The sequence below is a fragment of the Oncorhynchus clarkii genome, chromosome 6, assembly GCF_045791955.1.
Source record: "Oncorhynchus clarkii lewisi isolate Uvic-CL-2024 chromosome 6, UVic_Ocla_1.0, whole genome shotgun sequence".
Taxonomy (NCBI): Eukaryota; Metazoa; Chordata; class Actinopteri; order Salmoniformes; family Salmonidae; genus Oncorhynchus; species Oncorhynchus clarkii.
The window spans coordinates 839,599-858,314 of NC_092152.1; the positions used below are offsets into that span (position 1 = coordinate 839,599).

Genomic DNA, 18,716 nt, shown 5'->3' on the forward strand with positions numbered 1-18,716 from the left:
GGATAGTATCACTGCTCTGGATAGTATCACTACTCTGGATAGTATCATTGCTCTGGATAGTATCACTACTCTGGATAGTATCACTGCTAGTATCAGTACTCTGATAGTATCACTGCTCTGGATAGTATCACTGTTCTGGATAGTATCACTACTATGATAGTATCACTGCTCTGGATAGTATCACTGCTCTGGATAGTATCACTACTTGTATCACTGCTCTGGATAGTATCACTGCTCTGGATAGTACCACTGCTCTGGATAGTATCACTACTCTGGATAGTATCACTGCTCTGGATAGTATCACTACTCTGGATAGTATCACTGCTCTGGATAGTATCACTGCTCTGGATAGTATCACTGCTCTGGATAGTATCACTGCTCTGGATAGTATCACTGCTCTGGATAGTATCACTGCTCTGGATAGTATCACTGCTCTGGATAGTATCACTACTCTGATAGTATCACTGCTCTGGATAGTATCACTACTCTGGATAGTATCACTGCTCTGGATAGTATCACTGCTCTGGATAGTATCACTGCTAGTATCACTGCTCTGGATAGTATCACTGCTAGTATCACTACTCTGGATAGTATCACTGCTCTGGATAGTATCACTGCTCTGGATAGTATCACTGCTCTGATAGTATCACTGCTCTGGATAGTATCACTGCTCTGGATAGTATCACTGCTCTGGATAGTATCACTGCTCTTGATAGTATCACTACTAGTATCACTGCTCTGGATAGTATCACTGCTCTGGATAGTATCACTACTCTGGATAGTATCACTGCTCTGGATAGTATCACTGCTCTGGATAGTATCACTGCTCTGGATAGTATCACTGCTCTGGATAGTATCACTGCTCTGGATAGTATCACTACTCTGGATAGTATCACTGCCCTGGATAGTATCACTACTTGTATCACTGCTCTGGATAGTATCACTACTCTGGATAGTATCACTGCTCTGGATAGTATCACTGCTAGTATCACTACTCTGGATAGTATCACTACTTGTATCACTGCTCTGGATAGTATCACTGCTCTGGATAGTATCACTGCTCTGGATAGTATCACTACTTGTATCACTACTCTGGATAGTATCACTACTTGTATCACTGCTCTGGATAGTATCACTGCTCTGATAGTATCACTGCTCTGGATAGTATCACTGCTCTGGATAGTATCACTGCTCTGGATAGTATCACTGCTCTGGATAGTATCACTACTAGTATCACTGCTCTGGATAGTATCACTGCTCTGGATAGTATCACTACTCTGGATAGTATCACTGCTCTGGATAGTATCACTGCTCTGGATAGTATCACTGCTCTGGATAGTATCACTACTCTGGATAGTATCACTGCTCTGGATAGTATCACTGCTCTGGATAGTATCACTACTCTGGATAGTATCACTGCTCTGGATAGTATCACTGCTCTGGATAGTATCACTACTCTGATAGTATCACTACTCTGGATAGTATCACTACTCTGATAGTATCACTGTTCTGGATAGTATCACTGCTAGTATCACTGCTCTGGATAGTATCACTGCTAGTATCACTACTCTGGATAGTATCACTGCTTTGGATAGTATCACTACTAGTATCATTGCTCTGGATAGTATCACTGCTAGTATCACTACTCTGGATAGTATCACTGCTCTGGATAGTATCACTGCTCTGGATAATATCACTGCTCTTGATAGTATCACTACTAGTATCACTGCTCTGGATAGTATCACTGCTCTGGATAGTATCACTGCTCTGGATAGTATCACTACTCTGGATAGTATCACTGCTCTGGATAGTAATCACTACTCTAGATAGTATCACTGCTCTGGATAGTATCACTACTAGTATCATTGCTCTGGATAGTATCACTACTCTGGATAGTATCACTGCTCTGGATAGTATCACTACTAGTATCACTGTTCTGGATAGTATCACTACTCTGGATAGTATTACTGCTCTGTCTAGTATCACTGCTCTTGATAGTATGCTTTGAAGATGGACCAGTGGATCATGATCGACTAGGAATGCCTTGGAGATGGACCAGTGGATCGTGCTCGACTAGGGATGCCTTGGAGATGGACCAGTGGATCGTGCTCGACTAGGGATGCCTTGGAGATGGACCAGTGGATCGCGATCGACTAGGGATGCCTTGGAGATGGACCAGTGGATCGTGCTCGACTAGGAATGCCTTGGAGATGGACCAGTGGATCGTGCTCGACTAGGGATGCCTTGGAGATGGACCAGTGGATCGTGCTCGACTAGGGATGCCTTGGAGATGGACCAGTGGATCGCGATCGACTAGGAATGCCTTGGAGATGGACCAGTGGATCGTGATCGACCGGTTGGTGACCACTGCTCTAGAAGGTTGAGTGAAGTTAAATCTCTTCTTCTTACACGGAACCCAAACCGGCTGCGCGTGTGCACCATCGTGCATACGTTTATTTAGCCCCCGCACACCAAACGCGATCACGACACGCAGGTTCAAATATCAAAACAAACTCTGAACCAATGACATTAATTTGGGGACAGGTCGAAAATCATTAAACATGTATGGCAATTTAGCTAGTTAGCTTGCATTTGCTAGCTAACGTTAAATTTGTCCGATTTAGCTAGCTTGCTGTTGATAGCTAATTTGTCCTGGGATATAAACATTGAGTTGTTATTTTACCTGAAATGCACAAGGACCTCTACTCCGACAATTAATCCACACATAAAATGGCCAACCGAATCGTTTCTAGTCATCTCTCCTCCTTCCAGGCTTTTTTATCGTTTAACTTATATGGTGATCGCATCTAAATGTTAATTGTATTACCACGACGACCGGCAAAACAGTTTTGTCTTTCAATCACCCACGTGGGTATAACCAATGAGGAGATGGCACGTGGGTACCTGCTTCTATAAACCAATGAGGAGATGAGAGAGGCAGGACTTGCAGCGCGATCTGCGTCAGAAATAGAAAGGACTTCTATTTTAGATCTTGGCATCGCAGACGGTCGTTGGCACGCGCGAGCAGTGTGGGTGTAATAATTTAATAACGTGGGTTTCTAAATGTATTTTGCCACGCTCGCGACGTGTCCGATCTGGTCAGCATGTTAGACCAGGAATTCCACGTGGGTTGTGCACGCAGGGTACACTACATTAGAGAGGGTGCAGCCAAGGGGTGGGGGTGGCAGCTCTTCTTTACTCTGTGTGTTGTGTCCGGTCTGGTCAGCATGTTAGTGGGAACATTGCTCATGAAGGAAGTCGTGTTGCCCGTTACACAGCGGTTTCAAGTCCTGTGACCCGCACATTTAATTTGTTTTAGGAAGGCCAATAGTTTCTTCTCTAGGCTCCTAGTCTGATAAGATAACATGCTACCGTACCAGCCTATGAGAGATCCCAAGGATATGATAAGCACATTGAAGTCTATTGGGCATGCATCAAATAACTATATTTAAGAAACATTTAAAACCAATAAATTATACTATAGTCCTGCTAAATTACTCACAGCATAAAAAACAGAACAGAAAAAAAATTGTTTAGAAGATGGTCCAATTGTTAAGCAAACATTGGATGACTTGGTGAAGCCGTGGTAGAGACAAGCCGTGGTAGAGACAAGCCGCGGTAGAGACAAGGCGCGGTAGAGACAAGGCGCGGTAGAGACAAGCCATCCTAGTGAATCATTTAGATTCAAATGTAGTCCACTCCGGACCAGCTAAATGTTCACATTAGCAACGTAAGGATATACAACCCCAACACAACACTCGCTGTTGTTGTTCCAAATGCATTACTATTGTCTCACGTTAATCAGGACAGTCCTGATCAACAGCAGGAGTCTGGGACAAGGTAGAACTGACGGGGGAAATCAGAGGCCAGGTGTCGGAAAGGCTCAGCTCTTCCGGGAGCGGAGACACAGAGAGAAAAGGGGGGAATCTGTCAGGTCCCAAAAGTCAATATAATTTGATTCATTATGTAAAAGTAAAGACTGATCCTAGATCGGCACTCCTACTCTAAGACGCTTTGTGAATACAGGTCCAGATAAGGCCCTAGCCCACCGGCACATAAGATACTGTAGAATAAATACTGGGGACTGAGACAGGTTGGGAGACACTATGGCCTAGTCCAATGTCACTCCTGGACAGTGAGCCAGGAAGTAGTTTACAGTACAAATAGCAAGCTGATGTTCCAGCTAGCTAGCTGATGTTCCAGCTAGCTAGTTGATGTTCCAGCTAGCTAGTTGATGTTCCAGCTAGCTCACCCAAAGCAGGCATTTCTCCTCCTCACTGCTCTGCAGGACTACATGATAATGATGTTGTGGCTGTAACATTTAATGGACACTAGAACTAGCTAGCTATGTCAGACATGTTCAGGAAAAGCAGCTCATAGCAAGCCAATAAAATGTATATCACTGCATTGGTTCGACATTGACATCTAGCAATCAACACAGGGCTTCTACACAGCTTCCATTTCCTTTCCTAAATCAATAAACCAACCAATCTTTACAAGAGTGGTGCCATTTTGGACAGTGCCGGTGCTGATAGGACATTGGATAACAAAACCAAACTAATGTAAGAAATATTTTATTTTTTACGTTTTCAAAATTGTATTACATATTTACAATTCTTTGATGTCATGAAAACGGTTATTCCTACAGTTGACAGCATTAAACCTGTCTTTTTCTTGTTTCCCTTTATAATGTAAACCAACGAGGAGAAAGAGGCAAAGTGGTATAAATCAATTTAAAAGTAGAGGTCATCCCTTGTAACATTTCCACAACAGATCAGACAGTATCATGAGTTTCACATATTACAAGAGAGGACATTGGAGGTTCCATTGAAAGAGTTGTGATTTATGCTTTGTTTTATCAAAACGTTCAACGAATTAGAATGTGATCTCAAAAAGCAAAAAATAAAATAAAAAACAATTTATTAAGAAATGCAGACAGATGCGTAGTCAAGTGAAGTAAAAGACTGAGCGAGTGCGCTCCCTCTAAGGACTCGGAAGTTGTGCACTTTGTGTTTGAAGTTGAACCAGTGAAAAGTTTAAATCCTCTGAGATGCGGTTCACTGAAGGACCGTCAGAGGAATCAGAATTCCTCCTCCGCGTTGCGGCTGCGTGAGGCCTTCAGCTGTTTGAGACGCTCCATACACTCATTGACGCTGCGCTCTCCGTGCACCTTGTTGTCACGCGTACGCACGTTCACCGTCTCGCTGGTCTTCTCCTTCTCTCCCACAACTGGACAGAAAAGAGGATTTCATTATGATTTAATGTCTTGACTGTTTAGTGATAAAACCGTAAAATGCTTCTCTGTTACGCTTTCAAGTAGAATCCCTGAGATGACTAATACAATCAATTATGGCCCGTCATTTCCAGCTGTCTATTTAACACGTGTAGTTTTCAGATCGTATTGGATCTCCCTGCTGCATGTTGCTCTGGTTGTCGTGGTCTAATAACATGTGGAAATAGACAGTCAACCTATAGAACGAGATTCATAGTCAGCTTAACATTTTTACATGTTGTTCAAGGCTCAAACTCCCATGATTCCATCTGGCAAAACCACTCCCACCATCACCGGCCGAAGCTGTAGCTCCGGCAGCCATTGTGCACTTTCTAAACAGCCTATAACTTCATACATTTTAATAGGCCTCCAGTGTTGTTGGATGGCTGCTTGGACAGTATTTGTCAGTTATCGCTGAACAAACCTTTTCAGATGCAGCGTGTTTAGCTAGCTAGCATTGCTAACGTTACATTAGCACCAAAGACAGGCTGAGAGACTAGGATTCCGTAATGATTTGCCTGTAAATTTCATAATAAATGTGTTCTTCTAACAGGCCTACGTGTTGTTAGATGGTTGTTTAGGACAGTCACTAGTTGAGGGTCCGGGACCCATGTTGGGGCCCCTGAGAGAGTATTTACTCTTATCAAACACGTCGACTTGTTTCTCTTCAAATGGGTTTATAATACAACATTTAGAGTCAACTAAGGGCCTTTTACACCGCCAGAATTCACTGTCATGTCAGGACAGCCGGTGGGACCTAAAATTGGGTGAAAAACAGTATATAGACAATTTAAATATAAAGACTATTTAATATTATGTTCACTGAACAAAAATATAAACACAACAATTTCAGAGTTTACTGAGTTCCAGTTCATATAAGGAAATCAGTCAGATAAATGTTTTTCTTTCAAAAACAAGGACATTTCTAAGTGACCCCTTTGACCCCGCCACTCAGCCCACACCCCGCCACTCAGCCCACACCCCGCCACTCAGCTCAAAGCCCATACCCTAGACCCCGCCACTCAGCTCAAAGCCCATACCCTAGACCCCGCCACTCAGCTCAAAGCCCATACCCTAGACCCCGCCACTCAGCTCAAAGCCCATACCCTAGACCCCGCCACTCAGCTCAAAGCCCATACCCTAGACCCCGCCACTCAGCTCAAAGCCCATACCCTAGACCCCGCCACTCAGCTCAAAGCCCATACCCTAGACCCCGCCACTCAGCTCAAAGCCCATACCCTAGACCCCGCCACTCAGCTCAAAGCCCATACCCTAGACCCCGCCACTCAGCCCAAAGCCCATACCCTAGACCCCGCCACTCAGCCCAAAGCCCATACCCTAGACCCCACCACTCAGCCCAAAGCCCATACCCTAGACCCCACCACTCAGCCCAAAGCCCACACCCTAGACCCCACCACTCAGCCCACACCCTAGACCCCACCACTCAGCTCAAAGCCCATACCATAGACCCCACCACTCAGCTCAAAGCCCATACCATAGACCCCACCACCACTTACCCAGGATGAAGTTGTACTGTGCCAGCTGTGCGTTGCGTATCTTCTTGTTCAGGGTGCAGCTGGCATCACAGTCTACGTCTGTCATCAGACCTCCACGGTGGAAATCATCACGGATCTTCTGAGCATAGTCATCCAGTGTGGGTCCTACAGGTACCACCATCACCTGACGAGGAGACAGCCACAGCGGCCTGGGGAGGGGAGGGTATTGACATCTTATTACAGAGTTTAAGCGGTTAAAACTAACAGCTGCTCTGGATCCGGTACCAGCTCCTGAGATTTGTTTTGGGGCAACCAATGCATTTTCTTTTCAAGTGACAATTAAATTTGAAATCTACAGCCGTCGTCGTTTTGGAAATCAAACTCCAATCTTAAATTCTGCATACAGAACTCGGCGAAACAAAAAAGGCTGTACTCCCTAAAAATCTTCTCTTGAAAAACAATATTACGGCTGTTTGTCACTCTTGAGCCACCGTAGCAACATACCCACTATCACTTCCTCAAAATAAGTTGAATTCATCTAAGATAAAGCAAGTAATCTGTAATTCATTGACATTCTTGCAGAGGTCTTAGTCACGTCAAAGAATCCAATCTGTAGTTCCCACTAGGAGTAGACTAGGAGTAGACTAGGAGTAGACTAGGAGTAGACTAGGAGTAGACTAGGAGTAGACTTCGGCTGCCGAACTTTGACTGTGTTCGCGCACGAAAATAAAATCCCGCCGATGACCAAAACAAACAAAAAAGTCACAGGTCACAGGTGTGTGAATTGTTGGTTCGACTGGAACGCATACAGTAACCTTAGGGGGGAAAGTATTCCTGTATGACGAAAAATTGTTGCACTTCTGCACTTCTGAAACGGCTGTGTTCCTATGGGAATGTGTTCATGTTTAGAGCCGCACAATCAGGTAATTTTAATTACCAGCTACAGTAGATTAGATATTAGTAGAGACAGTATTACCAGCTACAGTGGATTAGATATTAGTAGAGACAGTATTAACAGCTACAGTAGATTAGATAGTAGTAGAGACAGTATTAACAGCTACAGTAGATTAGATAGTAGTAGAGACAGTATTACCAGCTACAGTAGATTAGATAGTAGTAGAGCGTATTACCAGCTACAGTGGATTAGATATTAGTAGAGACAGTATTACCAGCTACAGTGGATTAGATATTAGTAGAGACAGTATTAACAGCTACAGTAGATTAGATAGTAGTAGAGACAGTATTACCAGCTACAGTAGATTAGATAGTAGTAGAGACAGTATTAACAGCTACAGTAGATTAGATAGTAGTAGAGACAGTATTACCAGCTACAGTAGATTAGTTAGTAGTAGAGACAGTATTACCAGCTACAGTAGATTAGATAGTAGTAGAGACAGTATTACCAGCTACAGTAGATTAGATATTAGTAGAGACAGTATTACCAGCTACAGTAGATTAGATATTAGTAGAGACAGTATTACCAGCTACAGTAGATTAGTTAGTAGTAGAGACAGTATTACCAGCTACAGTGGATTAGATATTAGTAGAGACAGTATTACCAGCTACAGTGGATTAGATATTAGTAGAGACAGTATTAACAGCTACAGTAGATTAGATAGTAGAGACAGTATTAACAGCTACAGTAGATTAGTTAGTAGTAGAGACAGTATTACCAGCTACAGTAGATTAGATATTATTAGAGGCAGTATTAACAGCTACAGTAGATTAGATATTAGTAGAGACAGTATTACCAGCTACAGTAGATTAGATAGTAGTAGAGACAGTATTAACAGCTACAGTAGATTAGATATTAGTAGAGACAGTATTAACAGCTACAGTAGATTAGAGAGTAGTAGAGACAGTATTAACAGCTACAGAAGATTAGATAGTAGTAGAGACAGTATTACCAGCTACAGTAGATTAGAGAGTAGTAGAGACAGTATTAACAGCTACAGAAGATTAGATAGTAGTAGAGACAGTATATTAGATAGTAGTAGAGACAGTATTAACAGCTACAGTAGATTAGTTAGTAGTAGAGACAGTATTACCAGCTACAGTAGATTAGTTAGTAGTAGAGACAGTATTACCAGCTACAGTAGATTAGTTAGTAGTAGAGACAGTATTACCAGCTACAGTAGATTAGATAGTAGAGACAGTATTAACAGCTACAGTAGATTAGATAGTAGTAGAGACAGTATTACCAGCTACAGTGGATTAGATATTAGTAGAGACAGTATTAACAGCTACAGTAGATTAGATAGTAGTAGAGACAGTATTAACAGCTACAGTAGATTAGATAGTAGAGACAGTATTACCAGCTACAGTGGATTAGATATTAGTAGAGACAGTATTAACAGCTACAGTAGATTAGATATTAGTAGAGACAGTATTAACAGCTACAGTAGATTAAATATTAGTAGAGACAGTATTAACAGCTACAGTAGATTAAATATTAGTAGAGACAGTATTAACAGCTACAGTAGATTAGATAGTAGAGACAGTATTACCAGCTACAGTAGATTAGATATTAGTAGAGACAGTATTAACAGCTACAGTAGATTAAATATTAGTAGAGACAGTATTACCAGCTACAGTAGATTAGATAGTAGTAGTATCAGTACTAATATAGCCCCTTACCATTTCCCTCCGTAGTTCTCAGTGAGGATAGCGATCATCCTCTCTACTGATCCCAGGATGGCTCTGTGGATGATGACTGGCCTCTGCTTATCGTCTCCATCATGGCTACACACACACACACAATTCCATCAGACACATCTAGCACAAAAATAAGTCCTCAAAATGAGCTTTAGTTCCACACAGTGACCCCGTTCTCCCCATTTCTTGCCAGTTGACAAACCAACTACAGAAGACCATTAGAAAAAGTGTGACCAATCACGATGCTGCTCTGTCAACAAACTCCTGTCTAGCAACCAATCGCAAACTGTGTTACAGAGATGTCAGAGGAAGTGTTACCTGACAAAGGTGAGGTTGAAGCGGATTGGTAGCTGGAAGTCCAGCTGGATGGTGGCACACTGGTGGTATCGACCAATAGCATCCTTGATCTGGATGTCAATCTACAACCGGGTACCACACACAGCATGGCGTCACTACCGCTTGGCGTATAAGCAATGTTTCCATTCCTCCATGATGAGTTATAGGAGACGCCATATTCCCTTTCCATCCTTATAACGTTCAATACAACATGACAACATGGGTCGGTCTTACCTTCGGTCCGTAGAAGGCCCCGTCTCCAGGGTTGAGGACCCACTTCTCGCCAAACTCATTCAGACTGTTCTCCAGTTGCTGCAATCACACAGGAGAGAACAGAGTTTGGAGGTTTGCTAAATTACCAACTTACATTTTTCATTTAGCAGAGACTCTTATCCATAACAACCACATATCACCAGTATATAACAGTATACGCTTAACTTTACATTAACCCTTCATAAACAACTCAGTACATCGCCGGGGCTGAGCTCTCTGCCATCCAGCCCTATTTATCAGAGGGTAGTGAGGACAACCCAGGATATCCCTGGGGCTGAGCTCTCTGCCATCCAGCCCTATTTATCAGAGGGTAGTGAGGACAACCCAGGATATCCCTGGGGCTGAGCTCCCTGCCATCCAGCCCTATTTATCAGAGGGTAGTGAGGACAACCCAGCATATCACTGGGGCTGAGCTCCCTGCCATCCAGCCCTATTTATCAGAGGGTAGTGAGGACAACCCAGCATATCACTGGGGCTGAGCTCCCTGCCATCCAGCCCTATTTATCAGAGGGTAGTGAGGACAATCCAGGATATCCCTGGGGCTGAGCTCCCTGCCATCCAGCCCTATTTATCAGAGGGTAGTGAGGACAACCCAGGATATCACTGGGGCTGAGCTCCCTGCCATCCAGCCCTATTTATCAGAGGGTAGTGAGGACAACCCAGGATATCCCTGGGGCTGAGCTCCCTGCCATCCAGCCCTATTTATCAGAGGGTAGTGAGGACAACCCAGGATATCAATGGGGCTGAGCTCCCTGCCATCCAGCCCTATTTATCAGAGGGTAGTGAGGACAACCCAGGATATCCCTGGGGCTGAGCTCTCTGCCATCCAGCCCTATTTATCAGAGGGTAGTGAGGACAACCCAGGATATCCCTGGGGCTGAGCTCCCTGCCATCCAGCCCTATTTATCAGAGGGTAGTGAGGACAACCCAGGATATCCCTGGGGCTGAGCTCTCTGCCATCCAGCCCTATTTATCAGAGGGTAGTGAGGACAACCCAGGATATCCCTGGGGCTGAGCTCTCTGCCATCCAGCCCTATTTATCAGAGGGTAGTGAGGACAACCCAGGATATCCCTGGGGCTGAGCTCCCTGCCATCCAGCCCTATTTATCAGAGGGTAGTGAGGACAACCCAGGATATCCCTGGGGCTGAGCTCCCTGCCATCCAGCCCTATTTATCAGAGGGTAGTGAGGACAACCCAGGATATCCCTGGGGCTGAGCTCTCTGCCATCCAGCCCTATTTATCAGAGGGTACAGACAAACTGAACAAGTTCCACAGACATGTGACTAACAAATGGAATGTGTCCCTGAACAAAGGGGGGTCAAAAGTAACAGTCAGCATCTGGTGTGGCCACCAGCTGCATTAAAAACTGCAGCGCATCTCCTCATCTTGAACTGCACCAGATTTACCAGTTCTTGCTGTGAGATGTTACCCCACTCTTCCACCAAGGCACCTGCAAGTTCCCGGACATTTCTGGGGGGGGGGGGGGGGGGGGGGGGGGGGTGGCCCTAGCCCTCAACCTCCGATCCAACAGGTCCCAGACGTGCTCAATGGGATTGAGATCCGGGCTCTTCGCTGGCCATGGCAGAACACTGACATTCCTGTCTTGCAGGAAATCACACACAGAATGAGCAGTATGGCTGGTGGCATTGTCATGCTGGAGGGTCATGCAGGAAGGGTACCACATGAGGGAGAAGGATCTCTTTCCTGTAACGCACAGTGTGGAGATTGCCAGCAATGACAACAAGCTCAGTCCGATGATGCTGTGACACACCGCCCCAGATCATGACGGACCCTCCACCTCGATCCCGCTGCAGAGTACAGGCCTTGGTGTAACGCTCATTCCGTCGACGAAAAACGTGAATCCGACCATCACCCCTGGTGAGACAAAACCGCGATCTGTCAGTGAAGAGCACTTTTTGCCAGTCCTGTCTGGTCCAGCGACGGTGGGTTAGTGCCCATAGGTGGGATTGTTGCCGGTGATGTCTGGTGAGGACCTGCCTAACAGGCCTACAAGCCCTCAGTCCAGCCTCTCTCAGCCTATTGCGGACAGTCTGAGCACTGATGGAGGGATTGTGCGTTCCTGGTGTAACTCGGGCAGTTGTTGTTGTTGCCATCCTGTACCTGTCCCGCAGGTGTGATGTTTGGATGTCCCGATCCTGTGCCGGTGTTGTTACACGTGGTCTGCCACTGTGAGGACGATCAGCTGTCCATCCTGTAGCGCTGTCTTAGGCGTCTCAGTACGGACATTGAAATGTATTGCCCTGGCCACATCTGCAGTCCTCATACCTCCTTGCAGCATGCCTAATGCATGTTCACGCAGATGAGCAGGGACCCTGGGCATCTTTCTTCTGGTGTTTTTCAGTCAGGACACTAAAGAAGCCTACTAAGTTTTCATAACTGTATTTTTATTTTTTGGTTTTGTAGTTTTCTATTCAATGCCATTACAGTATTCATTGACTTAGGACTCAATCTGCAGTTCCTATGCCTTCCACTAGATGTCCACAGTCTTTAGAAATTGTTTCAGGCTTGTATTCTTATGAATGAGGGAGTAAGACCAGTCTGAATATGTGGACCCTGACGTGTCACAAAACTTTTCCAAATCCAGACCTCCATGGGTTGATAAATTTGATTTCCATTGATAATTTGTGTGATGATGTTGTCAGCACATTCAACTAAGTAAAGAAAAAAGTATTTACCTTGTGACTAGGGGGCAGTATTTTAATTTTTGGAAAAATAACATTCCTGTAGTAAACGGGATATTTTATCAGGACCAGATGCTAGAATATGCATATAATTGACAGCTTAGGATAGAAAACACTCTAAAGTTTCCAAAACTGTAAAGATATTGTCTGTGAGTATAACAGAACTGATGTTGCAGCTGAAAGCCTGAGAAAAATCCAATCCGGAAGTGCCCCATGTTTTGAAAGCGCTGCGTTCCAATGAGTCCCTATTGAGCAGTGAATGGGCTATCAACCAGATTACTCTTTCTCCGTATTCCCAAAGGTGTCTACAGCATTGTGACGTAGTTTTACGCATTTATGTTGAAGAATACCCGTAAGCGGCTACATTGCGCAACTAGGTCACCTGATGGCTCCCAGAGTGATTATCGCGTAAAATACAGAGGTAGCCATTATTCCAATCGGTCCTACTGAAAAACCAATTGTCCCGGTGGATATATTAATCAAATAGATATTTGAAAAACACCTTGAGGATTGATTATAAACAACGTTTGCCATGTTTCTGTCGATATTAGGGAGCTAATTTTGAATATTTTTCAGCGTTTTCGTGACTGCAATTTCCGGGCGATTTCTCAGCCAAACGTGAAGAACAAACGGAGCCATTTCGCCTACAAAAATTATATTTTTGGAAAAAAGGAACATTGGCTATCTAACTGGGAGCCTTGAGTGAAAACATCCGAAGCTCATCAAAGGTAAACGATTTAATTTGATTGCTTTTCTGATTTGTGACCAAGTTAGCTGCTGCTAGCTGGACAAAATGCTATGCTAGGCTATCGATAAACTTACACAAATGCTTGTCTTGCTTTGGCTGTAAAGCATATTTTGAAAATCTGAGATGACAGGTTGATTAACAAAGGGCTAACCTGTGTCTCAATATATTTCACTTGTGATTTCATGAATAGGAATATTTTCTAGGAATATTTCTGTATATATTGATCTGACCCTGTATATAGTATGGTATTAACTGACCCTGTATATAGTATGGTATTAACTGACCCTGTATATAGTATGGTATTAACTGACCCTGTATATAGTATGGTATTAACTGACCCTGTATATAGTATGGTATTAACTGACCCTGTATATAGTATGGTATTAACCTGACCCTGTATATAGTATGGTACTGACTGACTGACCCTGTATATAGTATGGTATTAACCTGACCCTGTATATAGTATGGTATTAACTGACCCTGTATATAGTATGGTATTAACTGACCCTGTATATAGTATGGTATTAACTGACCCTGTATATAGTATGGTATTATCTGACCCTGTATATAGTATGGTATTAACTGACCCTGTATATAGTATGGTATTAACTAACCCTGTATATAGTATGGTATTAACTGACCCTGTATATAGTATGGTATTAACTGACCCTGTATATAGTATGGTATTAACTGACCCTGTATATAGTATGGTATTAACTGACCCTGTATATAGTATGGTATTAACCTGACCCTGTATATAGTATTAACTGACCCTGTATATAGTATGGTATTAACTGACCCTGTATATAGTATGATATTAACTGACCCTGTATATAGTATGGTATTAACTGACCCTGTATATAGTATGGTATTGACTGACCCTGTATATAGTGTGGTATTAACTGACCCTGTATATAGTATGGTATTGACTGACCCTGTATATAGTGTGGTATTAACCTGACCCTGTATATAGTGTGGTATTAACCTGACCCTGTATATAGTGTGGTATTAACCTGACCCTGTATATAGTGTGGTATTAACCTGACCCTGTATATAGTATGGTATTAACTGATCCTGTATATAGTATGGTATTAACTGACCCTATATAGTATGGTATTAACTGACCCTATATATAGTATGGTATTAACTGACCCTGTATATAGTATGGTATTAACTGACCCTGTATATAGTATGGTATTAACTGACCCTGTATATAGTATGGTATTAACTGACCCTGTATATAACTACTGACCCTGTATATAGTATGGTATTAACCTGACCCTGTATATAGTATGGTATTAACTGACCCTGTATATACTATGGTATTAACTGACCCTGTATATAACTACTGACCCTGTATATAGTATGGTATTAACTGACCCTGTATATAACTACTGACCCTGTATATAGTATGGTATTAACTGACCCTGTATATAGTATGGTATTAACTGACCCTGTATATAGTATGGTATTAACTGACCCTGTATATAGTATGGTATTAACTGACCCTGTATATAACTACTGACCCTGTATATAACTACTGACCCTGTATATAGTATGGTATTAACTGACCCTGTATATAGTATGGTATTGACTGACCCTGTATATAGTATGGTATTAACTGACCCTGTATATAACTACTGACCCTGTATATAGTATGGTATTAACTGACCCTGTATATAGTATGGTATTAACTGACCCTGTATATAGTATGGTATTAACCTGACCCTGTATATAGTATGGTATTAACTGACCCTGTATATAGTATGGTATTAACTGACCCTGTATATAGTATGGTATTAACTGACCCTGTATATAGTATGGTATTAACTGACCCTGTATATAGTATGGTATTAACTGACCCTGTATATAGTATGGTATTAACTGACCCTGTATATAGTATGGTATTAACTGACCCTGTATATAGTATGGTATTAACTGACCCTGTATATAGTATGGTATTAACTGACCCTGTATATAGTATGGTATTAACTGACCCTGTATATAGTATGGTATTAACTGACCCTGTATATAGTATGGTATTAACTGACCCTGTATATAGTATGGTATTAACTGACCCTGTATATAACTACTGACCCTGTATATAGTATGGTATTAACCTGACCCTGTATATAGTATGGTATTAACTGACCCTGTATATACTATGGTATTAACTGACCCTGTATATAACTACTGACCCTGTATATAGTATGGTATTAACTGACCCTGTATATAACTACTGACCCTGTATATAGTATGGTATTAACTGACCCTGTATATAGTATGGTATTAACTGACCCTGTATATAGTATGGTATTAACTGACCCTGTATATAGTATGGCATTAACTGACCCTGTATATAACTACTGACCCTGTATATAACTACTGACCCTGTATATAGTATGGTATTAACTGACCCTGTATATAGTATGGTATTGACTGACCCTGTATATAGTATGGTATTAACTGACCCTGTATATAACTACTGACCCTGTATATAGTATGGTATTAACTGACCCTGTATATAGTATGGTATTAACTGACCCTGTATATAGTATGGTATTAACCTGACCCTGTATATAGTATGGTATTAACTGACCCTGTATATAGTATGGTATTAACTGACCCTGTATATAGTATGGTATTAACTGACCCTGTATATAGTATGGTATTAACTGACCCTGTATATAGTATGGTATTAACTGACCCTGTATATAGTATGGTATTAACTGACCCTGTATATAGTATGGTATTAACTGACCCTGTATATAGTATGGTATTAACTGACCCTGTATATAGTATGGTATTAACTGACCCTGTATATAGTATGGTATTAACTGACCCTGTATATAGTATGGTATTAACTGACCCTGTATATAGTATGGTATTATTTCACCCTGTATATAGTATGGTATTAACTGACCCTGTATATAGTATGGTATTATTTCACCCTGTATATAGTATGGTATTAACTGACCCTGTATATAGTATGGTATTATTTCACCCTGTATATAGTATGGTATTATTTCACCCTGTATATAGTATGGTATTAACTGACCCTGTATATAGTATGGTATTAACTGACCCTGTATATAGTATGGTATTAACTGACCCTGTATATAGTATGGTATTAACTGACCCTGTATATAGTATGGTATTAACTGACCCTGTATATAGTATGGTATTAACTGACCCTGTGTATAGTATGGTATTAACTGACCCTGTATATAGTATGGTATTAACTGACCCTGTATCTGGTATGGTATTAACTGACCCTGTATATAACTACTGACCATGTATATAGTATGGTATTAACTGACCCTGTATATAGTATGGTATTAACCTGACCCTGTATATAGTATGGTATTAACTGACCCTGTATATAGTATGGTATTAACTGACCCTGTATATAGTATGGTATTAACTGACCCTGTATATAGTATGGTATTAACTGACCCTGTGTATAGTATGGTATTAACTGACCCTGTATATAGTATGGTATTAACTGACCCTGTATATAACTACTGACCCTGTATATAGTATGGTATTAACTGACCCTGTATATAACTACTGACCCTGTATATAGTATGGTATTAACTGACCCTGTATATAGTTTGGTATTAACTGACCCTGTATATAGTATGGTATTAACTGACCCTGTATATAGTATGGTATTAACTGACCCTGTATATAACTACTGACCCTGTATATAGTATGGTATTAACCTGACCCTGTATATAGTATGGTATTAACCTGACCCTGTATATAGTATGGTATTAACTGACCCTGTATATAGTATGGTATTAACTGACCCTGTATATAGTATGGTATTAACTGACCCTGTATATAGTATGGTATTAACTGACCCTGTGTATAGTATGGTATTAACTGACCCTGTATATAGTATGGTATTAACTGACCCTGTATATAGTATGGTATTAACTGACCCTGTATATAACTACTGACCCTGTATATAGTATGGTATTAACTGACCCTGTATATAGTATGGTATTAACTGACCCTGTATATAGTATGGTATTAACTGACCCTGTATATAGTATGGTATTAACTGACCCTGTATATAGTATGGTATTAACTGACCCTGTATATAGTATGGTATTAACTGACCCTGTATATAGTATGGTATTAACTGACCCTGTATATAGTATGGTATTATTTCACCCTGTATATAGTATGGTATTATTTCACCCTGTATATAGTATGGTATTAACTGACCCTGTATATAGTATGGTATTATTTCACCCTGTATATAGTATGGTATTAACTGACCCTGTATATAGTATGGTATTATTTCACCCTGTATATAGTATGGTATTATTTCACCCTGTATATAGTATGGTATTAACTGACCCTGTATATAGTATGGTATTAACTGACCCTGTATATAGTATGGTATTAACTGACCCTGTATATAGTATGGTATTAACTGACCCTGTATATAGTATGGTATTAACTGACCCTGTATATAGTATGGTATTAACTGACCCTGTGTATAGTATGGTATTAACTGACCCTGTATATAGTATGGTATTAACTGACCCTGTATCTGGTATGGTATTAACTGACCCTGTATATAACTACTGACCATGTATATAGTATGGTATTAACTGACCCTGTATATAGTATGGTATTAACCTGACCCTGTATATAGTATGGTATTAACTGACCCTGTATATAGTATGGTATTAACTGACCCTGTATATAGTATGGTATTAACTGACCCTGTATATAGTATGGTATTAACTGACCCTGTGTATAGTATGGTATTAACTGACCCTGTATATAGTATGATATTAACTGACCCTGTATATAACTACTGACCCTGTATATAGTATGGTATTAACTGACCCTGTATATAACTACTGACCCTGTATATAGTATGGTATTAACTGACCCTGTATATAGTTTGGTATTAACTGACCCTGTATATAGTATGGTATTAACTGACCCTGTATATAGTATGGTATTAACTGACCCTGTATATAACTACTGACCCTGTATATAGTATGGTATTAACCTGACCCTGTATATAGTATGGTATTAACCTGACCCTGTATATAGTATGGTATTAACTGACCCTGTATATAGTATGGTATTAACTGACCCTGTATATAGTATGGTATTAACTGACCCTGTATATAGTATGGTATTAACTGACCCTGTGTATAGTATGGTATTAACTGACCCTGTATATAGTATGGTATTAACTGAC

At 41.4% G+C, this 18,716-nt stretch overlaps 1 protein-coding gene across 1 annotated transcript in view; it reads right to left on the reverse strand.

Annotated features, from left to right (window-relative positions):
* Nucleotides 1-4,558: 4,558 nt before the first annotated feature.
* Nucleotides 4,559-18,716, reverse strand: part of LOC139410543 (threonyl-tRNA synthetase 1) — a 33,689-nt gene continuing 19,531 nt past the window's right edge. Inside the window, exons 14-18 of the mRNA XM_071155813.1 lie at nt 9,994-10,071; nt 9,742-9,842; nt 9,406-9,510; nt 6,790-6,977; nt 4,559-5,229 (exon numbers count right to left, since the gene is read on the reverse strand). Coding sequence (XP_071011914.1) covers nt 5,081-5,229; nt 6,790-6,977; nt 9,406-9,510; nt 9,742-9,842; nt 9,994-10,071 — 621 coding nt within the window. The 3' untranslated portion in view covers nt 4,559-5,080. The remainder of the gene's footprint in view (nt 5,230-6,789; nt 6,978-9,405; nt 9,511-9,741; nt 9,843-9,993; nt 10,072-18,716) is intronic.